Source organism: Xenopus laevis, chromosome 7L (genome assembly GCF_017654675.1).
Source record: "Xenopus laevis strain J_2021 chromosome 7L, Xenopus_laevis_v10.1, whole genome shotgun sequence".
Lineage (NCBI taxonomy): Eukaryota > Metazoa > Chordata > Amphibia > Anura > Pipidae > Xenopus > Xenopus laevis.
This window is the reverse complement of record NC_054383.1, coordinates 129,741,418-129,766,576: the sequence shown is the minus strand read 5'-3', so window position 1 is coordinate 129,766,576 and position 25,159 is coordinate 129,741,418. Positions and strand designations below refer to the sequence as shown.

General features: G+C 40.7%; 1 protein-coding gene across 2 annotated transcripts in view; it reads right to left on the bottom strand.

Annotated features, from left to right (window-relative positions):
- The window catches only part of LOC108696824 (igLON family member 5), a 244,087-nt gene that overhangs the window by 5,143 nt on the left and 213,785 nt on the right, over positions 1-25,159 (bottom strand). Inside the window, exons 4-7 of one of the 2 annotated variants that reach the window (XM_041569720.1) lie at positions 17,243-17,362; positions 10,270-10,401; positions 7,067-7,187; positions 5,743-5,894 (exon numbers count right to left, since the gene is read on the bottom strand). In XM_041569720.1, the coding sequence (XP_041425654.1) occupies positions 5,743-5,894; positions 7,067-7,187; positions 10,270-10,401; positions 17,243-17,362 (525 nt within the window). Of the gene's footprint in view, positions 1-5,742; positions 5,898-7,066; positions 7,188-10,269; positions 10,402-17,242; positions 17,363-25,159 lie in introns of both variants that reach the window. The other variant, XM_018226482.2, reaches the window with a different exon arrangement.

The window sequence follows — 25,159 nt, the reverse complement described above, 5'->3', positions numbered from 1 at the left end:
GCTTAAAGATTAGTCAACATCTAAATTAGCCCCAGTGAATTGGAAATATGATCATTTTTATTTCTTGCACAAACAAATCAGAATTATCAAGAGAGGCTGAACAAGCAGCATATTTGACCATGTACTGCCTATAATGTTAGTAGTCCTTTCATACTCCAATAATGGCTGATCTGTAACCACCCAGGATCCTCAGGATCCATCAGATACGAAATAGTGGATAAATGTAGATTGGCAGCAGCTTTTTTTGTCAGACTGACATATCTATCAAAGGTGGAAATATATATAATGGCTGGTAAATGACAGTGTGAATAAAAACATTAAGTAGTGGAGTGGTTATTAAATGCCCCGAGGCTCTTACACGCTCGACTCTATTCAGTTTCTGATGCAGGTTCTTAAAGCATTCATTGGAACCCATTCTGTGTCGGGGAGGCTGAGTTCTTTTGTACTGTGCCTCTAAGAATGAAGTGAATAAATGAATAATGGTACCACAGTGATGAACCTGTCCTTTTCTTCTAGTTCTGGGAATAAGCTGCTCAGAATACTGCAGTCTACAGATATATACAATGGAATTGTTTCTCAGCTGTTTAGAAAGTGCAGTTCTTGGAACTGACTTTGCTAGAATTGAAGAAAGTTCTACACAATCACATACACATGCACACAAACACAAATGAAATGTGACAACTCCACAGAACATTATTATTGATTCACACTCTGCAGAGCTGCCTTTTAGGATTCCAAGCAGGAGAGTACAGTAGGGAGAGATGGTGTCTATAATAGCAGTATGATAAAAGCCTCTGGGAAGGGAGTGTGACTGTGGGATAGCAGGTATAGTAGGGAGAGATGGTGCCTATAGTAACAGTGGATAATAGTCTCTGGGAAGGGAGTGTGACTGTGGGATAGCAGGTATAGTAGGGAGAGATGGTGCCTATAGTAACAGTGGGGATAATAGTCTCTGGGAAGGGAGTGTGACTGTGGGATAGCAGGTATAGTAGGGAGAGATGGTGTCTATAGTAACAGTAGATAATAGTCTCTGGGAAGGGAGTGTGACTGTGGGATAGCAGGTATAGTAGGGAGAGATGGTGCCTATAGTAACAGTGGATAATAGTCTCTGGGAAGGGAGTGTGACTGTGGAATAGCAGGTATAGTAGGGAGAGATGGTGTCTATAGTAACAGTGGATAATAGTCTCTGGGAAGGGAGTGTGACTGTGGGATAGCAGGTATAGTAGGGAGAGATGGTGCCTATAGTAACAGTGGGATAATAGTCTCTGGGAAGGGAGTGTGACTGTGGGATAGCAGGTATAGTAGGGAGATATGGTGTCTATAGTAACAGTGGGATAATAGTCTCTGGGAAGGGAGTGTGACTGTGGGATAGCAGGTATAGTAGGGAGAGATGGTGTCTATAGTAACAGTGGATAATAGTCTCTGGGAAGGGAGTGTGACTGTGGGATAGCAGGTATAGTAGGGAGAGATGGTGTCTATAGTAACAGTGGGATAATAGTCTCTGGGAAGGGAGTGTGACTGTGGGATAGCAGGTATAGTAGGGAGAGATGGTGCCTATAGTAACAGTGGATAATAGTCTCTGGGAAGGGAGTGTGACTGTGGGATAGCAGGTATAGTAGGGAGAGATGGTGCCTATAGTAACAGTGGATAATAGTCTCTGGGAAGGGAGTGTGACTGTGGGATAGCAGGTATAGTAGGGAGAGATGGTGCCTATAGTAACAGTGGGATAAGGGTCTCTGGGAAGGGAGTGTGACTGTGGGATAGCAGGTATAGTAGGGAGAGATGGTGTCTATAGTAACAGTAGATAATAGTCTCTGGGAAAGGAGTGTGACTGTGGGATAGCAGGTATAGTAGAGAGAGAGATTGTGCCTATAGTAACAGTGGATAATAGTCTCTGGGAAGGGAGTGTGACTGTGGGATAGCAGGTATAGTAGGGAGAGATGGTGTCTATAGTAACAGTGGATAATAGTCTCTGGGAAGGGAGTGTGACTGTGGGATAGCAGAACTATATATATACTTGAATATATAATAATTACTGTCCCTTAAAGGGCATGGAAAGGCAAAAATATAAAATCCCATTTTTACTTTCTTTAATGAAAAATAAACCAATCTCCAATATACTTTAATTAAACATGTGTACTGTTTTTATAAGAAACCTGACTGTATGCAGTGAAATCCTCCCTTCATTTACTGCTGTGGATAGGAATTTTCAGACGGTCCCTAACTGCTCTGCAGGGAAACAATCCTACTTATGAACAGCAGGGGGAGCCCCCACCTTACTTCCCAGCCATGCAGAACTCAAGCAGCTTTGTTTATGACAATCCCTAAGCAGCCCAGACCACACTGAGCATGTGCACAGTCTTGGTCTTGCAAAGATGTATAACAAAGTTACAAGATGGCGACCCCCCTGTGGCCAACTTTGAAAGTATAAATTATTTGTTTGATTAGGCTTGTGGTGCAGTAAGTTCATGTTTATATTTAGTATACAAAATACAGCATTTCTAGCCTTAATCTATTTTAGACTTTACATGCCCTTTAAATACATGATATAGCCTTTTATCTACCCTTTATATAGAAGAGCACTGATAAATAAATCCAAATAGTAAACAATAATGAAAAGTGTGTTTGGGCATTAGTAGACTGATGTGCCTGTCCCTTTAAGTGGCAAGAGAAGAAGTGAAAGCTGTGGATAAAGCTGCACATACGGACGCTTTGTTTGTTTGTTTCTAATTTTTGGGCCAAGGGAAAATGAAATAAATATGAAACAGTTCAGGGAATATGTAGGAATGATAAATCAAAAGTTCTCTGAATCAGACATCAATCTGTCCGAGTGTAAACAGCTTAGGAGCAAATCCCAGAGGATTTAGAGTTAGAATATTCATCAGGTTCTGTAAAATTATGAATCTTGCTACTAAAACTCTTTTATAGGGAAACTTAATCCCCCAAAAAATGTTCTTTTTTAAATATGTGATTCAGAGCAGTTTAGTAGAAAGCGTGCCCATGTAGCCTTATTATAGGTATTCACGCTGCCATCAGAGATCTAGTCTAGCCCCATGTTTCCAGCTCCCCAAGAATTTTGGGGGCCAAAGACAATACTCCTTGGATTCAGGTGAAAAATACCTGACTGGGTGGACAGTCCTTGGCTCCCCTGTCTGGGTTTTTTTTAGTTAAAGTGCTGGTTCTAATCTGAGAAATTTGTCACCCACTCTCTCTCCTTTTAGCAAAGTTCATCCACTTTTTTGAGAGACCTATTTATCAAAAATTGCATTTGTGTCAATTTAGAGGTTTTTGTTACTTCGAATAAGATGACATTGAAAAATAAAATCCTGAACATTTGCTAATTTATTAAAAAACCAGAATAAAAAAACGTGACAACTTTGTTTACAAACTCAAAAAACATGAGATTTGTGGTTTTTGAGTTATTTCGGTTTTTCGTCTGCAGCTCTCCAGTTTGCACTTTTGGCAATCTAGTTGCTAGGGTCCGAATTCCCCTAACAACCATGCACTGATTTGAATAAGAGACTGGAATATGAATAGGAGAGGCCTGGGTACAAAGATGTGTAATAAAAAGTAGCAATAACAATACATTTGTTGTCTTATAGAGCATTTGTTTTTTAGATGGGGACAGTGAACCTCATTTGAAAGCTGGAAAGTTTCAGAAGAAGAAGGCAAATAATTCAAAAACTATAAAAAAAAATAAAAAATGAAGGGCAATTGAAAAGTTGCTTGGATTTATACATTATTGATGGGCGAATTTCTCCTCTTTCGCTTCGCTGAAAAATTCACGAATTTCCCGAAAACTTTTAGAAATTCGCTACACGGCAAAAAAACTAGAGAAAAAATTGTGAAATCAGAAAGTTTAATGAAAAAATTGTGAAAATCGGACATTTTCATGAAAAATCGTGACAATTGGAAATTGACGCCCGCATCCAAGCTGACGCTGCCATTACTGTTGATGTCAATGGGCGTCCGAATAGTGTTGACGCACGCCGATTTTGACGCGTTTGACTCTTCGGACGCGCGTCTGAAATATTTTAATGCCGGTGAAATTTCACCATCGAATATTTGTGGGAGATTCGCAAACATATTCGTCAGCAGTAAAAACCAGAAATTCGCCGCGAATTCGTGCCAGCCAAATTTACTCGCCCATCACTATTAGACATTCAATAGCATACTACAAGTTAACTTCAAGGTGAATCATCCCTTTAAATTTGCCTAGACAACTCCCATTGACTTTTCCATGAAATCAGCTTCTTAACCTGTAAATGCAGAAGCTTTGAATAGAAGTTTTTTTGTGTTTCATAAATCTCTAAAACTCAAGTTTTTCGAAAATCGAATTCTAATTTGTTTTAGCTCCAAAAAAATTTGAATTGTCAAAAAAAAAAAATTGGAATCTGAGAGTTGATAAATCACCCCCCTAGTGATGTTACTTCTGGTCCACAATGATGTCTCTACCAGGTTATGTAGTTCTTGGGTCAGATTATAACTGTGGGTATGGTTATGTAAAGCGATGGGCGAATTTCTCCCGTTTTGCTTCGCCACAAAATGTGTGAATTTCGCAGCGAAATATGTGAAACGTCGAAAAATTTGTGAAACTTGAAAATTGACGGCCGCGTCAATTTTGGACGTGCATCTTGGCGTTAAAGTCAATGGGCGTCCGAATAGTATTGACGTGTGGTGATTTTGACACAAATGACTTTTCTGACGCGCGTCCAAAATTTTTTGATGCCGGGGAGTTTATTCGCCTTTGGCAAAACGTGGAAATTCGCTGCAAATTCGCGCCAGGCAAATTTATTCGCCCATCACTAGTTATGTAGTGAGTCTTGGTTGAAGTGAGTAGATTGGCCCATGGCAGGTTGCGGAGTCCAGGTCGGACACTGGTGATGGAACTCTAGCTTGGGTTTAATGTTTTTTTTTTAATTCTCACCCTGTAGTCTAATCGGGCTGAGCCTCCTTTATTAAACAGCAACACAGGCCAGTTCATCTGCGATGACATCACTCAGGTGGCAATGACATCACTCGGGTAGCAGTGACATCATTGAAAGACACTTATGTCACTATTCTTTTATATAAACAAATGTTTTAGACAGTAGGAGGCAGATTTACTAAGGGTCGAATTTCAAAGTTAAAAAAACGTAGAAATTCGACCCTCAAATTGAAACCCTTCGAATATTGAAGTCGAAGGATTTTTCACAGAATTTAGCGTGAGAAACGATCGAAGGAAAATCGAACGATTCAAAAAATTTTTAGCGTACCATCGATGGATTTTCCTTCAATGTACTACAAAGACTTAGAAAATGGTTGTTGAAGGCCCCATAGGCTAACATAGAACTTAGTTCTAACGATTTTGACTTCGATTTTAAGTTGAAGTAAATTCGAAGTCGTAGCATCCTATTCGATGGTCGAAGTATTCAAAAAATTTCTTCGAAATTCGAACTTTTTTAACTTCGAAAATTTACTCGAACCTTAGTAAATCTGCCCCTCGTTGTTCATTTAGGTCCTTATTTATAAAATATTCCCAATCAGGCCTTTTACTTTATCAAGCGAAGCAATGCTCAACCCTCCCCGCTCCCTCTTTAAACTCCCATCATCCTCAGCCGGCAAGATAGGACAACTGTGTTATTGCAAAAAACAAAAAACCTGTTGAGAAATGATTGCGGCCCATCGGTGCATGTGATCCAGACAGCAGGGCTGAATGACTAACAAAATAAAGACAATAAAAGCAAAAATGCCATTACTTACTGAGCAGTCGCAAGCTGCTGTTAAATGAGCCAAGTTTATTGGATGCCAAGCAAGTGTAATTCCCATAATGCCTTGAGGTGACATTTGAAAACAGGATCACTGACCAAATACTTTCACTTTGAATGCTCAATCCGTCCGTCCCGGAGATCAGTCTGCTGAGGGAAGCGAGAAAGCAGAAAAAAAAAGAGTAAATATTTATTTAAAGGGAAAGTTGACTTTTATTTAAGGCAGAGGCAAATTCTCTTTATTTCTTTGTAAATGTTTGTTAGAGCTGAGCATTCAGCACACAAGACTCTGCATATTTGTATTATTCTTAAAGGGGACATAAAGAGGGTTATTTACTAAAATCCAAATTTCCCTCATATTTTATTGTAAAAAAGAACCATGACCAAAGTCCCATGAACTTATTTATTAATAAAAAAAAACCTCTATTTAATCAGATTGCAGAAAAAGTCAGTGAAATATCGAGCGAAAACCATAATTGTTTCTATTTTTCAAAAATGTTTCCCCAATTGCTTGAATTTTTCTAGTTTTTGCCCCAAAACCCCCATATTTTTTTCCTGAATTGCTTGAATTTTTCTAGTTTTTGTCCCAAAACCCCCATATTTTTTTCCTGAAATGCTTGAATTTTTCTAATTTTTGCCCCAAAACCCCCAATTTTTTTTCCTGAATTGCTTGAATTTTTCTAGTTTTTGCCCCAAAACCCCCAAATTTTTTTTCCTGAATTGCTTGAATTTTCCTAGTTTTTGCAGCAAAACCCCCAATTTTTTTTTCCTGAAATGCTTGAATTTTTCTAGTTTTTGCCCCAAAATCCCCAAATTTTTTTCCTGAATTGCTTGAATTTTCCTAGTTTTTGCAGCAAAACCCCAATTTTTTTTCCTGAAATGCTTGAATTTTTCTAGTTTTTGCCCCAAAACCCCCAAATTTTTTTCCTGAATTGCTTGAATTTTTCTTGTTTTTGCCCCAAAACCCCAGATTTTTCCCCAGAATTGCTTGAATTTTTCTAGAGATAGGATTTTACTGAGATAGGTGCCTCTAACATTGACTTATTCAAGACTTCGACAGGTCTGAGGGGGGTTTTCGGATTCAGGCTTTTTGCAGCATCTGGGTTTAATAAATCTCAAAAATGTTTGTTTTTTTTTCCTCTAAAAATTTGAGTTTTCTAGTGAAAAAAAATAGAATTTTTTAAGATTTTAACAGATTTTAGTAAATAACCACCTTAGTCTAATCCTGAGTCCTGATCCCTGAACAAGGAATGATCCTGCAAAACATTTATGAATAACATGGCGGACCCTGGGAATGGTGAGCTGGGAACTGTGCTTACCGTTTGTCGTCCTTAAACCATTCAAAGTCGGCGGGAGGCACGGCCAGTGCTTCACATCGTAGCCTCGCGGATTTGCCCACCGGCGACTGTGCGTCATTCACTTTTGTGATGTAGGGTGGATCTAAGGAAATGGGGTAGCGTAAAAAGGAAAGGTTTATGAATGTAGTTTCTGGATATAGAGAAATGGGTCCATAGAACAAAAAGTGATCCTAATTGCACCCGCCCTTGCCAGTCACTTTATTGCATTTATGTCTCCAAACAGCAGGGGACTTATTTACTATGAGCTATAAGTGATGCTAAACTAGGAAAACTTTGCAGCTGTCCTCCATGTTTTCTCCACAATGAGCTGCATTTTTGGCTCACATACCATGTCCTTCCTTGACCCACGCCGTGTCCTATTCCAAATAAGGGGCAGATTTACTAAAGGGCGAATCACTGTTGCTATCGAAAATTCGCCAGAAATCCCATCAGAAGGGACATCTCCAATTTACTAACAGGTGTAGAGGACAATTCGCTAGTGGAAGAGACCGTCACTAGTACAGTTTTGCACCCTATCGCTAGGCGAATTTTAACTCAGGTGAACAATTGTTACTCCGCAAATTCACTGAAGTGCGAATTTTACAGATCATTACCTCTTTCGCCAGAGTTCCCTTCACCACCATTTTTTCATATTATAAAGGTCAAAAGGTCTAACTGTTACAAATTTTTGTTTTAATCTTTTTTATTTACCATTTGAAGATCATGCCAGATTTGTTTTAGGCGAGAAGGAGAAAAATATGCCTTTAGTAAATTTGCCCCTAAGGGCCTAAAAGTCATTGGGGTAAATTTACTAAGTGGCGAAAATTCGACACTTAGGGGCAGATGTATCAAGGGTCGAATTTCGAGGGGTTAAATCCCTCGAAATTCGACTGGGTAATAGAATAGAATAGGCAATTCGAGCGAATTTACGCGCTGGCGAATAGTCGAATGGGCGAATATTCGCCCGGCGAATAGTCGCACGATCGCATATTCGATCGAAGGATTTTCATTCGATCGAAGGATCGATCGAATGCCTTTTTATTCGATCAAAAACGTAGAAAAAAAGCCTATGGGACTTTCCCATAGGCTTTTAAAGCAATTCGGTAGGTTTAATCTGGCGAAGTAGGCAGTCAAATGATTTTTAAAAGAGACAGAGACTATTCGAATGGGCGAATAGTCGCAGCGTTTTTTCGCTCGATCTATTTGAATCATTCTACTCAGGCGAATTTACGCCAATTCGATAGTCGAGGAGCACAAAAAACGACACGAAATTCGACTTTTTTTCCCTCTATTCATTCACCCGAGCTTGGTGAATGTGCCCCTTAAATTCACTCAGACAACGATAATTTAGCTAAAATGTGAAGTTGTGTCCAGGGCTCCCAATGTGGGCGAAATTTTTGGTAGCGTTACTTTGGCAATGTGAGCAAATATAAGCAAAAAATGCACTAGCGTTAAATTCTGCCTAGCGCAACTTCGTTAGAGGTCTTCGCTCAGGCTAATTTGCATACGGCGGGAAATTATAAAGTTCAATGGACGTATATGTTGCAGCAAATACATTATATTAAACAAGTCCAGGGAACCTTAATAAAGAAAATAAAGTTGTTATATTGCCCTACACATGAGCCCACTGTATAGTTTATGTTCCGTATGTTAGAAAATGTAGGGGGGGACCCGGTTACCCAAACCGGTTACCCAAAAAAAATGTAAGGACTTTTGCAGGATATCACTCTGAAAAAAGGAAAAGACGCCAGCATTTTTTGGACTTTTTCCACTAAAAATTATGTAAGTAAGTAACAGAAGAATGAGGAAGATCTATGCACTCCAATGCTCTTCACCTGGTCTGAGCTGGTGAAGGCAAATCTGGCAAAAGAGGTAACGTTCAGTAAAATCTGCATCTTAGTAAATTTGCGGAGTAACGTCCATTCGCCAGAGTGAAAATCTCTAGCGTCTATCTCCATCGCTAGCAAAGTGACGCCTGCCTATTCCTAAAAACGGAAACGCTGGCGAATCTCCACCAGCTTAGTCACTTTTTCCTTTAGTAAATCTGCCTCTTTGAGCCAAGTGAATGCTAATAAGTAATAAAGTGGCATTAATATGGGAATTTTAGGGAGTTAATGAACATTGTGCCATGTCCAAATGCCTAACTCCAATGGAAAGAAGAGCGTTCTATGACCAGTCTCTGATTATTATTCATTGTGGGATTCTGATTGGAGGATCGTTGAAGGTTTTGTGGGCCTAGGAAAGCCTGGGAAAATTTTTATTGAGCTTTAAGAATACAACCCTGATGTTGTTGGTCTACAGCTTCCAGAATGCCTTAAGTATGCTGGAATTTGTCATTGAGGAGCCACGTAGTAAAGTGAGGTTGATCGAACAGTGTTTACTTCCCCTTTATTAAAATCTTCCATTTCTGAATTTTTTTGTATTTCTTAATTTTGTTTCTGTTTTGTTCCCACCCCACAATGCACTTGTCTCGGCAGAATTCTCCCTTTATACTTTCAAGGACTTTTCCGAGCCCAACACAATGAGCCGCTCTGCCTCCGACGAGGCCCGCACGCCGCATGGCATATCTTTCATTATAATATTAATAAATGTCAGCTTTTCCCGCCTCAGGCAAGCTTTTTCATATTTTTGTTATTAGTACGCCGTGCAGGAATACAGAAATATTTCGCTGCTGTTCACTTTGCATTTATTATAATTACTAAAGTCTCCCCCGTGGTAAACGTAATACATCTGAAACAAATGTAACAATTTCCTAAATGAAAATGTTCCTTCCGTGATCATCTCCCGCCAGGATTACTGTAACCTCCTCCGCTAACTGGATTGTACAGCTCCAATCCCTCGGAAGGACCCGCGCCTCTTCTGCGTATTCTTTTAATATCTTCTGCACTGCTGGATTTGTTTGGCTCTTATCATCAGCCCCATTTATTGCTCTGTTCCTCTAATGGCTAAATGCTGATACTCCTGCTTTATCACATACAGCGGAAATGCTTCAGGTTAAGTCAGCAATTTATTTCGGTTGCCTTTGAACACAGCCCCCTGTAACCATTGTCTAAAAGAGACAGTATTTACAAGGCTGTTCCTGCTGAATTGTACTTAGTATAAGGGAATATCTATACTTGTTCAGTTTTATATTCTCTCTGTACAGGTTATGTACAACTATAAGGAAGTGTATAATGGAAACTCACAGTTGACAGTGATCTGCACCTTCTTGGTGTCAGGGATGGACACTCCATTGGAGGTGATGCACTCATAGTCTCCCGCCTGCTGCCGGTTTATCTCCGTGATCTCCAAGAGCTCACCTTCGCTCGAGAAGCCCTCTGTGGGGTAAAGGTGGGAGGGAAAGGATTGGGGTTTGGAAAGGAACAAGGGATGGCGGGTAGGAATGAGACACAAACACACACTTACAACACAAGAAACACAATATGATAGTTGTCACTTTAAGTGAATGTGCAGTGACCTGCAGTCGAAGAAAGAACAACATGTCCCATGCTGAGATGACATATCCCTGGCCCTGGGAGCAGAGCAAGGGCAAAATAATTATATTCTGCCATTACAAGTCTTACGGTGGTCATACATCAGCCGAGAAAGGTCCAGAAGGTCCCAATCTGCAGTTTATTGGCCTGTGTATGGGGCCCACCAACGATCTTGCTCCCAACAGATATCTGGCTAAAAAATTTGGGCAGATATTAGTCAGGCAGGTTTGGGTGAGGACTGCATTGTCACATTGATGTGGTCCTCTCCCAACAGATCAAAGAGATAGCACCCAGCTAAATTTGGGCATATCAATGGCAAGATCTACTTGTTTGGCAACCTCGCCAAGTAAGTGGATCGACTTAACATCCAGTGGAATCTACAGAAACTTGATCTATCAGGTAGCAAAAAATGTTTCATCATTGGTTGCTATGGGAAACAAGGGCAGTTTGGTTTTGTTATTCTTACTGTACATTAGAAACCAAAGGCAACTGCTACCTGGTTCTTATTTTTGGACATTACTCAAAAACCAACCTCAAATAAAACCCTTCAAATGAATCACGTCGTAAAATAGAATCACAAATAATTATGCAAAAATCTAAGAGCGGAAAAAAAAAGAACTGCTGTTGGTGCACTTTGATAAATACATCCCATAATGATTTAATATGTATTATAGAAAAATCAATGGAATCATTTCAAATGCTTTTTCCAGACCATGTGTGAGCACTGGGTGGCAGTAGAAGGTTCTGTTGCATTTGAGGTCTCTGTAGAAAATAAGGACATCAAACTGGCTTAGAAATTCTCAGGATTACAGACCTCGGAGCTACCGGGAAACAAAACAATTCTCCCGAAATTACAGGTAACTGTGTCACATTCGATCAGATGAGCTTTTTCTAGAATGCTAGTCCCTTCTAAAAAAATTGTTCGGCATTAGGAGACATTAGTTTAACCATTATTTAAAGGGAAACTGCCTAAACTACCAGACAATCCCATTTTTGATTCTGCATTGTATATGAACATTTTTAATTTCTCTGTAAAACCTGGAAACATTGGCTGATGTCATTTTTTAAAAGTTTTCAGTGTCCCTCTAAGCCTTCGTACTCTAATTTCAGCCATTCGATTGCTGAAAGGTTCACCGAGAAAAAAAATGGCGCCATCCACGATCAAGGTATTCTCCCAAATATATTTATTTCTGCTACACTCCTACAACTTTTACCCATATATTTGTCAATGTTACTGATAGCTCTTCGATGAAGAGCAAGTTTTATTTGAGGTTTAGTATTCCTTTAAATGACTATATGCTGCCTACTAAAATACTAGACAATTAAACATGTATGAGCTTGAGAAGCCTTAATTACTTAGGCGTGATCCCCCCAAGAATCCACCAGGGCTCCTCTAATGATAAGTAATTTTATAATTTTGCTGGGGTATTCATTCTGTACCTAGTTTAATATAACTCATATACCTATAATATGTTAGTTTAATATATATAGAGAGATCGGTGTTCCCAAGAGCAATAATCATGCAGTCAGCTGACCAAGTGAAAATAGGACCTTTCAATAAAAATATTATACACATACACAGGCAATAGTGAATTCTTTGAAGATCCCTGTTAGGTTGACAGCAAACGCACATCTCGTTATTACTACATCTCCACTTCGCAGTTTCTTCCCATCGGTACAGGATACAGATTTAACATACGTGAGCTGTCAGGGAGACATGTGAATGTCAAAAGGAAACTGCTTTCCTAATCTGCCTAAAGATCAGCACATGTAGAAAATTATATGCCAAGCTCTGTCAAGTTGGGTTGAACATTTCCATTACGGATCGGTTCATATTAAAGAGACGCCGTTGATAAGAGGAATAGCTGTTTTACCTTGAAAGTGACTAGACTTGGGCATTCATCATCATAAATAATATACTGCAGAGGAGCAGCTAAGAATCTCTTGGACTAAAGTGGGCGTTTGTAAGTGCCCAACCATGGTGCGAATAGTGGAAGCAAAAATCCTTTCTAAAGCACTGTAGACATCAAAGATCACATCACAAGCCAAGGAATATACATGTGACCTCTTATCCTGCTTTTTAGGCACATTAATACCGTGAGGTCTACTTACCATGTGCCTCAAGCTTACTCACAATCAGGTTCTACCATCATGGGGGGTGGACAGCAAAGGGAAGGGCACTCACACCCTACTATATGGCCAAAAGTATATAGACACCCCCTCTGATTACTGGAATTGGCAATTTAAGTCAAACCCATCCCTGCTGACACAAGGGGCCTCCACCAATGGTGGCAATTCTACACTTCCTACTTTGTGGCAAAGTAAGGTCCATGCTCAACTGAAAATTGAGTTGGTTGGTGGAAGAATGTGACTGGCCTGTACAGAGACCTGACCTCAATCCAAAGAACTCCTGGGGGATGAACAGGAGCCCCATCTGTAAACCAAAACTGATCCCCAACATCAATGCCCAACCTCTTACTGATGAATAGAAGCAAATCTCACTAACAATGTACCAACATCTAGTGGGAACCATACCAACAAACTGAAGGCCGCTATAGCAGCAAAGGGAGAATCAACTTCATATTAATACTCTTTGTTTGGGAACGAGATATTGGGAAATAAATTGCCCATCTACTTCTGGTCTTGTAGTGAACTTCTGTAATAGAACTTTCCACAACTGACCATGCTCTGAGATTCCAAAATGTTTCCAATGAAGACATCTTGCACCCTTACGCCAAGGGATCTCTTAGGGCAATGGCACTCATTGGTTGGGTGATTATCACTCACTGCTGACCAGTAAGTGAACGAGAAGTCCAGTCGATTTAAAATTTAAATTTCAGTGTTCTGCTGCTGAAAATTACATGGGTGGCAATTGCCCCATGTGACATTGCCATTATACTTCTGCCTCGCTATTCTTGTACGCATGAAAGAGCAAATTGATAATTGCTATAAAGCTATTTAACGATTTTAAACAATGGGTAAATAATTAGTGTACGAAATGTAAATATTACCCCTTTAAGAGATACATTCCACAACACACTCTAAGAATCTAAGATTCTTCTAAGTCTCTTTCCCACAAAGGGAACTGTTAGGAGGGCGGCACAGCTGATCCAGATAGATAGAGTAACATTAATCACGGAGTCTGTTTAAAGGGCAATAATCTGCACAGTCAGCTTATACAGTGGATTTATTTAATTAGTCATATTGCGCTATAATTTATTCTCTTTCCTGTTAAAAGTAATTGGAGCTAAGAGCAACTTGAATTCTCACAATGGCCACAGCCTATACAGAAATATAAAGATAATGAGCTCTAGCTAATCCGTCTATACTGACACACCAAGTGTAAAATATATGGATGGGTTTGGTCTGCAAGGTTTAGTACTTTGATACCAGACTGACCCAAAATCACTCATCTCCGTGTAAGGGGCCAAAACAGCTTCATTGAGAGAAGTAGAGATGGAATTTTATAGCATTGGTCCAACTCTGTGATTAATCAATGGGTTAAGCACTTTTATTTCATCCTGTCTTTAATTTTTAATCAAAATTGAACAGAGAAAATAAATGTATGTCCTGGCTGGAATAGAACTGATTGTGCCAGCCATACGATTGGTTGGGATCTTGGGCCCAATGTGGCCTGAAGTTCTTCTTCTGTTGGCCATTCATGGACATTTGGACCAATTTGGGAGGGTTTTGACAAATCATCCTGCAATCCTATATCATCTACTCTGTAGTAATTATGTGTCAGGGCTGTAGAGTCTAGGATCTATAGTACTCAAAGGCTTAAAGGTTTCCCTAAATTCCCCAAGGTCAGGGAACATCATAATGTAGATGAGGAAACAAGGCAGGTAGAACGAGGGGTGTAATAAGGGCATGACAGTTATGGAGGGGAGGGTAACTTTTATATAGATGTCAGAAAGAGTTAACAACATGGGATCCCCTGTAACTAAAGTTTCCAGGTTTTGGTTGTTAGTGGGATGCAGGTCTGGACTGAGAATTAAAATAGGCCCTGGCATTTCAGGTACACAGAGGCCCAATCAGCCCACACAGAAGCCCAAACAGCCCACTTAATAGTGACTTTCTATGGCACCTTATAGCAGCCCCTTTGGCATTTGCAAGAACCCACAGATTGCCACTCCGGGCCTTGTGGGATGTTGGGCATTGCAGCTGGAAGGCCACAGGTTGGACTCTTCTGGTGTATAATATGTATTATTACCTATATATTTGTTACCTCTCTGTCCTATAAGCAACAAAGTACGTTAGTAGCAGTAACTTACGGGCAACCCTCTGGTTTTAGAAATTAAAGGATTGATCTGTTGTCTCCTACTGTTGGTCCATTAGCTTGAATTTGTGATGGGGCTGATGGCAAAGGGACTTGACCACTTAGTTCCTTAACCAAAACAAGGGCAGTGTAAGTCCAGCCAAAAGCTGGACAGCACATAGTTCTGAAATACAGCACCTAGATCTATGGAACCAAAGCAGTTATGCGACGGTGGGATCCCCATAGTGACACTCCTATGTGAGCAGGTGTTGATTATGGTGCATGGGCCAGTTGGGAAAACGCATTGATATTACTAAATGTTACTAGGTATCATTTGGGAGATTCTGGTTAGTCCATGGGAGTGTCTGGCTTCCCCAATAAAACCCAATTTAGGACATCAATAGGGTTGACCTATATTGGTCCCATTTGCACAATGCAGGGCTTCCCTCAGTTTAAGAGCAACAGGGAAATACATTAATATTCAGCCAGGCGCTGTACTCTTGCGTAGAGAGGCACATTTATTAAACATGAAAAGATGCAAGACTCATTATTATCAAGTACATCGTATGCAAAAATATATAGGAGAAGTCCCTCCATTTGTGCTGCAATTTTCTGGCCAACTCTCCCATTTTGCTGGCGTCCTTCTAATGCCATACATCAAAGTCAGTGGCCTGCAATGATGTATAAGTTTAATGCATTACACTAATACATCAAGAGCACGATGGCTGGCTGATAATGTATGAATATAATGCATCACGCGCCTCCTGTCTGCCTCCTGATATATGTGCCCCGTATCCTTCGGCTCTTGTTTGCTATTACTACCCCCACGTCCATTACTGCAACTAAATGTTGTGCTTAATTCACCCTGAGTTTACACAGTGGCCAATACAACTGATGCTATTGAATCCTGTACTTACCCAATATTCAGCACCATATAGACACAATGCCCAGTTTAAACCCACTAGGCTGCATCTAGCAGACACAGCATTCTGTACAAACCCATTATTTTGCACCACACTGACACCTCATCCAGCAGAAAGCCAATGTCAAGCAGCCAATAGACCCAAACATTAATCAGTCCATGGAAGATTAATTGGACTAGAGTTTTCTGAAGGAAACAACACAAATTATAGGAGGTGGTGGTGATAAGTAACGGCACACAATGCAATGACATTGGCGAAATGGGAGCTTAAAGGGATTCTGTCATGATTTTTATGATGTTTTTATTTCTAAATGACACTGTTTACACTGCAAACAATTTACTCCACAATATAAAATTTAATTCCTGAACCAACAATTTATTTTTTTTTAGTTATAATATTGGTGTGTAGGCGCATCTCAGGTCATTTTGCCTGGTCATGTGCTTTCAGAAAGAGCCAGCACTTTAGGATGGAAGGCTGTTGTTTCTCCTACTCAATGTAACTGAATGTGTCTCAGTGGGACCTGGATTTTACTACTGAGTGCTGTTCTTAGATCTACCAGGCAGCTGTTATCTTGTGTTAGGGAGCTGCTATCTAGTTACCTTCCCATTGTTCTGTTGTTTGGCTGCTGGAGGGGAAAGGGAAGGGGTGATATCACCCCAACTTGCAGTACAGTAGTAAAGAGTGACTGAAGTTTATCAGAGCACAAGTCACATTACTGGGGGCACCTGGGAAACTGACAATATGTCTAGCCCCATGTCAGATTTCAAAATTAAATATAAAAAAATCTATTTGCTCTTTTGAGAAATGGATTTTCAGTGCAGAATTCAGCTGGAGCCGCGCTATTAACTGATGCATTTTGAAAAAAACATGTTTTCCCATGACAGTGTCCCTTTAAGCACTTAAGTCCACAGTGACCACCAGTTTCCTATTTTCCGCTTTCTATCCATGCATATCCCTCGTCCTCTGTAGATGACATTGTGAACTCACCCCTCTCACATGTGACCATGGTACCTTTGACCTGTTGAGTTCTGACTGTGGGGCATGTTTACTAACATTGGACATAAATATCTGGAGAGATTTCTGGAGATGTTGCCCATGGCAACCAATCAGCAATTAGATTTAAACAGCCATCTCTAAGTTACAAAACAAAAGCAAATACCTGATTGGTTGTTAGGGATAACAATACATCTCCAGAAATCTCTCTAGATAAGATAAGGGCTGTGATTGGCTATTTGTAGCCCCTATGTGGACTGGCAGCCTACAGTAGGCTCTGGTTGGCAGTACATCTGGTTTTTATACAACCAAAACTTGTGTCAAAGTCAAGAATTCAAAAATAAGCACCTGCTTTGAGGACACTGAGAGCAACATCCAAGGGGTTGGGGAGCAACATGTTGCTCGCGACGAGCTACTGGTTGGGGATCACTGGTCTATAACATCTTTATTCCCTGTAGCTACAGTTCTGTTGTGGTCTATGAAGGAACCCAATGCTTTCTCCCCCTCTTACCTGCTAGCTGCTGCCAAGTTATAGTAGGTTCAGGTTTCCCCACGGCCAAGCACTGGAGATTCACGTTGCTACCTTCATTAACAGTGACACTAGACGAGATGTTGACTATTTTTGCCGGAACTGAAAAACAGAGAGTGAAGAACATGTTACTAAATACACATTAATTGGACGGAAATAAATCTCTTTGATCATTCACTGATACAGATCCTCCTGTGCCTAACCCAAACACACGCCTTTTAAAAATCAGGTTATCATGAGTGCTTCCTAGGACAAGACATCTCCCATGGCTTTATTATATTTCAGGAGAAGCTACAACTCTAGAATTATTATCTAGAGTATAATACCCCAGTAACACGAGCTTTAACTTACAGTGGCCCCATTTCTGTAACCTCAGAAGTCAACTTTTTCATGGGGTTCCCCTTTTTCTAATTAACAATGACATGAAAGAGTATCATTTGCTGTTTTGACAATTCCTAAATCAATTCAGTCATTTTAAAGAATTGTATTCTCTTTATAGATTTTTTTTAAACCTAAACAAGATGAAAAACAATCCATTAGAGTTTCTAAAACGAACATAATGTCTGTGTTTGTTTTATCGTGTGAACATGGAACCAGATCTTGTTGGATAGTTGATTCATCGCAAATGGTTTCATTACCTGGCTGTATTAAATAGTGTAGTGGTTAAGGGTCAGGCCACACAGGGCGTTTTGGGGAGATTTGGTCGCCCGGCGACTAATTGCCTCGTTTTTGCGGCGACCGATCTCCCCAAACACCTTCCCTGTCTCTGCGCCGGCTGAAATGAAAAAACGCCGGTGCTAATCACACGCGGTGGTTCGTTTTCCGAAGTAGCCCGAAGTTGCCCTTTGGGCGACTTCGGAAAACAAATTGCCGCAAGTGATTAGCTCCTGCGTTTTTTTTTTCATTTTAGCCGGCGCAGATTCAGGGAAGGCTTTTGGGGAGATTGGTCACCGCAAAAATGAGGCGATTAGTCGACAGGCGACCAAATCTCCCCAAAACGCCCTGTGTGGACTTACCCTTAAGGTGCAGCCCTGCAGTAACTGACCTCTATAATATGCATTTAACAGTACATTTGTGCTGAGCAATAAATAATCTATATAAAATTGTATTTGCATAAGTCCACATTTGCTTGTCTCCTGGAAATGGCCCTTCTACCTAGTCCATGTAGTGTGTTCTGCAGAAAGTAGGTGAGATGTATTATTTCTAAAGTAGATTCTCTGTCCAAGTACAAAATAATGAGGACCATATGTAAAGGAGAAAAAAATGTACCCTCTCTGGGAACTAGTGATGAGTGGGTTGACCGAAGCCCACAAGACCCAAGTGTTTAGCCGCAAGCTGGGTGAACAAGTTGAGCTCCAGGTGCAGGTCTATGCAGATGGCAAGTCAAGCATAGTCCTTCCTCTTTGGTAATGTAATAAATCCCTCCCCTGGCATGGCTCGTCCTGCCCATATAGGAATGATCAAATAGAAGTGGGTTGGGTGCAGTTCAAAATGAGAACAGGACTGGGCTGGGCTAGGTAGGGGTTGAGAAGTAGCAGTTTAGGGTCAAGCTGTGGTTGAACTGTTTCATTTTAACAAAAAAGGCACTATTATCTGAGTATTGTATTAGGTGGGTGTGGCTGAAATGGGGAATTGGGTGTGTCTTCACTTTGAAATTCTACAATATGGGGTTACTTTTGTCCTGAACTTAATTCAGTGATCATTATATTCAGATACAGTATTTAGACCCATGGTATATGAAGCGACTGCCAATTTATGCCCGAAGAGTCATCATCATCACAATGTGCCTGCTAAAATTCACACCAATCACGCCTCATTGCTGCCCATGGGAATCCAATAGAAATAACGCAATGCGCTTGTGATTCTAGTGATTCTACATTTTTAAAAGGAAAATACAACCAATGTAGGAAAATGCCCCAAATGACTAGCCATAGCTGGTATGTATGATCTGAATGAAAATTTAAATATTAATTTTTGACATGAGGCCAATTTATAGCTAGAGCCTTGGCGGTCCCCCGAGTGTTTTTCTTATGCCTCTCGTCCTGTCCAACAGTTCTGTAGACCTCTGTCTGAGACATTACCATTTTAATTTATCCAGCCCGTGAGTATGCGAGCATAAAAGATAATCAGCCCTGTCCATGGAAGGAATTGGATGGCGCTGATGGAGATTAAAGCGAGAAAATGTAGCTGTTTGCAGTTGGGGGAGAGCAAGATCTAAATAATTAGAGGTTGGTTGGAAGGAAGGTTCTGTAAACCAATGAGTTGTGAAATTAGAGTGGCACAGCTGGAAATGAATAGGGTTATGGATAAAGGTTTTAATGCAACAAAGAAATACTGCAGAACAACACTCCCAATAAGGTGCCCCCGGGCACATGACAGTTGTGTAGTACACTCACTGTAACACTATTCTGAAATGTCTGCTTTGCCTTTGCCAGGACCCAATGTCATTCTGGTGCTTCAAATTGACTGGGCTTAATTTGGGAGCTGTAACCATCGGAATAGAGAGTTCTGCAAACACGTGCCATGGTGCAGCAGAAATCTTAAGGGGCAGTTCACTATAGAATTAACTTTGATGGTGGTATTCTAGGACAACATGCAGTTGGCCTTAGAATATCAGCTGGTTCTTTACTATCAGAGCAACTAGAAAGTGGTTCAAAAGGCAGCCTGGAAGATCAGTAGAAGATAGCCTAACCTGTGGTGGGTGATAAAAAAGCATTTTCGTTAGTGGGGTCAGTGACCCTGGCAACCAAAGAGCATATTACATTCGAGGCTGGAGAGAGACAAATCAGAAAGGTGAATAGAACCACAAAAAAATAGAAAATGCAGACCAACTGCAAAATGTCTCAGAATTTCACTGTTTGCATCATACTAAAAGGTCATTTTAAGGTAATCTGCCACATGAATGAATTTTCAAATTTTAGCAAGTAGGATAAAAACGGGCATATTTATCAGAAATTGAAGACCGTTCTAGATTGTTCTGACCTAAAGCTAGAAGGTGATTCCACAGTTAGCAAGACTAGTAGACTTTTCTCTTCCTTGGCATCATTTAAGAGCAAAATCAGGATACAATTGAGCTCAGTTACCAACATAGGCCCATTTGGGATATGACTCAGGCAAGACAAAATAACAAAAAGTTCCAGAAAGCAGTAGGGTATCAGACAGCCTATGGAACTGGAAAAATCTGTGAAAATACTAGAAAATAATTATGCTACCCAGAAACCATTGAAGTTCTTAAATTTCCTTGAATTTTTGGATTTGTGTGTACAAAGATTATCAGTACAGTTGTCCAAAAGACACAACACCCTCTTATCTCAGCTGAGCCCTCACTAAAGTATTGAAGGAAAGGGTAAAATGATAATCATGTAGTTGATCTGTTACTCTGTACTATGGCAGTAACAATATTTAAATTAACTAGACACAGTACACAGGATGGTGTCAATATAATTTACAAATGTCTTGTCATCTTTTTTAAGCTTAATAAGTTAATCTTATTTTCAATGTCAACCTAAGCAAACCGAATAATCAGTGAGGTCTCCTAAGGTAATGTCCTACCATACATAAGCTGGCCATACACGATAAGATCCACTCGTTTGGCGACATCGACAAACGAGCGGATCTGTCCCCAATTTGCCCACTAACGGCAGGGCTAAATTGGGCAATTTATCCGAATGTTCAGCCCTAGGACAATGAGCAATGAGCTCCGATGGGGCAATTGCCTGAAAAATGAAACCTTCCCAATATCGAGGACAGATATCAATCGGGAAGACCCTTCGGAAGCCCCCATACACGGGCAGATAATCTGCCGAATTCCTCTAAAGGACCAATATCGGCCACTTTAATCTGTCCGTGTATGGACACCTTTATTCCTACCACACTGAAGTCTCTACTCTGGCATGTGTCGCCTATCACGTTCCTTCTTCAGTGGAGAATAGGACTCATACTAGTTACCCTGTCTATCACACACTCCTTCAATGTTATAACCAGTACTGAACAATCACTCACTACAAACCTTATTCATGGGGTTCTTTTTCCAACCTTCACTAAAGTGCTCTCTATACTTTATGGTTCTGGCATTTCTCTCACTGAGGTCTCATCCCACCGGCTCCTACTGATTATTACTGCCTCAATTTTTCAGAAGCACCACCCCCTGCCTTAAACAGAGTCCAATGAAGTAGATTATGACCTGAAGCAGTACCTCCCTCCCACAGGACATAGTAGAGAAAGTCAACTCTTTATCATCTCCTTCACAACAAAAGCACATTGTCCTCTTCTATGCATCATATATTAAATGGTTGCAACTCTAGATTCTTGGGTTTGACGCTGACTATGACACTGTTTATTTGGGGTTTGCATGTTTTATTTGTGCTTGGGTAGGTTTCCTTTGGTTGCTCCTACTTCATCCCCAAGTCTAAAAACAAACAGCCTTTAGTGTGTGTGCAAGGTTGGACTGGGCTGGTGGGACACCAGGGAAAAACCCCAGTGGGCCTAGGGTTGCTAACTTTTCAGAAAATTTCTACCGGGGATGGGAATAAAAGTGGCAGATCGTGATGTAAAAGGGGCTGCTGTGACATAAACAGGGGTGGAGCCACTTTGTGCGAAGGCTAAAAGGCGAAGAATAGGTACATTCTGAGCGGAGGGCCAAGGGCTTTTGTTAAGGGTACAAATTTACCTCTAACTACATTGCCGGTGAATTTGTTATACCAGCCCTGGCCTTGGCAAGTGTTTTACCGGCTAGGTGGAAACCGTAGGTGGGCCCCAGGCTTCATGGATCTTGCAGTGTAGGATACAGGACATCCCCCTGCCCCAATCATGACTGCAAGGAGAAAGTATATGGAGGAGCTGTGCACGACTGGGGTGGGGCCCCCAGGTGGAAGCCCTGGTGGACCCTGGACACCATTGTTTGACCCTGTATATGTTTGTGTGTGTGTTTCTGGTAGGGAACTTGGGTTGTAAGTTCTATTGGGACATGGACGAATGGAAATAATTGAACATTCTTTATTAATTACAGCATATGGTAATGTGTCTACTGTATAAATAAAGAACAACAATAATGAGAGCACACTAAGGCCCTGTAAACTTTTCAGATTATCTGACACCATGTAGTGGGGCACAGGCAGGAAGGGGCATAGTGCCCAGAACACAATCCCATTCATCTCTTGGCACAGCATCATCTTGTTGGTAAATGCCCCCCCCCAAGAAAGGAGACATTACACCCCAGGGGTCTCCCACTTTCCAGAACAGAGGAAACACGGCGTGCTAATATTATACAATAATCTGGGATAATTAGCAATAACATTACTCGCATGAACTCCCAATTATCCAGCACTAAAAGGCTATTAAACTTTAAAAGGTTTAATAGGAAAATTAACAGTATACATAAAAATTGACACAATTAAGTTCAGTAAAATAAAGAAGAATTAATGTGGAATAAAAAAAAAAAATCATGTGCCAATCAGATTGTGTTGAAAGCAGGGATTTCTCTCAGCTGTCCCAGGCTTCCTTTTCAATCGTCAGAAAAAGGGGTGCGGCTTACCAGAATGTGGGCAGAGTTTGGTGCAATGGGGCGGGTCTGTGTAAATAGGTGGGGCATAGCCAGAATTAAAGGATTAAAGGATTAAAGATTGGTGATATATAGGGGAAGTGTGAAGTTCTCTGAAGAGAGCACAAAGAAGATAAAGCTCATTGGATAAGGTCACTTAGAAGGCACAAGTATGGGTGCTGTTAAGCCAATGAAGTCTTGATGTCCAAACAACTGTGCAAGAGAAGTAAAAAAAATTAAATCCAAGTGGTTACAATGGGTGACAGCAATGAAGTGCTGGTTGCAGAAGATATTCAAGGGTTACTATAGACTACCCAGAGTTTTGTTGGGTAGAAATCATTTATACATATCTCCTAGCTGTTATGGGAATGTACCAAGAACAAGACTGCGCTCTGGAGATCTGGCAATGAAGTTGTTTTCCCCTTCGTAACTGGAAGGTTCCTTTTTAAAAAGGGGACACAGCTGGTTTAGCTTCAGCACAATGGTACCACCATCATCCACTTATTAAATATGCACCCGCCATAATGTTCCTACCCCAGCTGTGGTATCTAACCTGCACAAGGCCCTCTTATTACACTATACTAGTGATGGGCAAATTTATTCGCCAGGCGCAAAATCGCAGTGATTTTGCAGAGTTTCACCACCGGCGAATAAATTTGCGAATTTGACATGAAAATTTGCCAGCGTCAAAGTTTTTTTTTCTGAAGCTGGCGACAATTAAATGGACACCTATTGATTTTAATGTGTGTCAAATTGTCGCTGGCATCGAAAATTCGAAACTGGATAAATTTGAGACCTTTCTCAAATCTTTCCTAAGCAGAAGCAGCCGCTTTCTTTCTCCTGACAACTTCCTTGACTACTTGGTGGTCAGAATGGTCAGAAACTGACCAGCAGGTGGCGCTGTTGTAACAAAATTCATTCATATTAACAGAACATGTCTTGGAATAAAAACAAAATAAATGAGAAAAGTGCTTAGAATAGCACCCTCGTCAATTTTACATTCACTTATTTTAAAGGTTTACTTATACTTTAAACTGAAGGCTTTGGCCCTACTTCATTTATTTTTGGTAGAAGGACCACACAGGTTTTTTGGGACTTTGCGGGTACAAGTGAAGAAGCAAGAGCCCACGTCATGCAAGGAGAATCTGCGGCACCTCTTGGCAACACCTTAGAAAGAAACGACAATGATTATTACTTTCTGACTTTCTCACTCCATTGTTAGTTACTTCCCACCTCGAGATTATGTTTATATTAAACAGTTAAATACCCTAGAGATCAATATGGGGAAAAAATGGCACCAGAGACCCCGAATGGGCAGACTATGCTCAGTGTATCCAGAGGGGTTAAACATAATAGCAGTGAATGCGCGGCTGCTGCTTCTGGATGCGGTGCTTATATCACTGCGGTGACCCCTCTTAGTGGTAAGCGGCTTTTCAGCTCTGTATTATGAGCACAGTTACTATCCTCACAGGATTCATAATTGCTCCAGTAATGAGATCTCTGGCTTTCAGTGTTATTCCCTCAGCACTTAAACTTTGGGCCTGTGGTTGCTATATAGCCCATCTCTCCCTCTCTCGGGAATTGCTTTCCTTGTCTTGCTTTAGGGCAGGGCAGGTACTGAGTCTGGGGTCAGGGAAGTAGATAAAGAAGATGGGGCCTCTGATAATGCAGGTTGGTGATCCCTGATTTATATACAGATACTATATAAGAATTATTATGTCCTTTGTACCATAATACTCCACTCTAGAAGAACCCTTAAGATGCTGAAGGCCTTCACCAAATGCCCATCCTTGCCTGAGGGGCTCATCCACATAGCGCCCCTGGCAACAATATATCCTTCTTTACAGTAGAAGACACCTAAAAGTTTTTGCTGTATTTAGGATCTCATAGTTAGCAACTACAAAGAAGCACAAAAGTACTTTTATTTGCATGGCTTCACAAAACAAATCATCATTAATTTGGTGTCATATCTAATGGAAGAGTATGTTAGCTCATCAAATAAGCGCTCACCCCATACTTTACCCCAATCAGCTTAACAAGGTTACAAATAAGCACTCACCCCAAATCTCCCCCTAACTGACCTTCAATCTGGGCCCCTTTGGCTCATAACAAGGTTACAGATAAATAGAAACATTGGGGTAACAGTCACCTTGCTATAGTTCCAGGGGTACCCAGGGCACAAATAAGCACTCACCCCAAATCTCCCCCTAACTGACCTTCAGACTGATCCCCCTTAGCTCATAACAAGGTTACAGATATATAGAAACATTGGGGTAACACCCTGCTATAGTTCCAGGGGTACCCAGGGCACAAATAAGCACTCACCCCAAATCTCCCCCTAACTGTCCTTCAATCTGGGC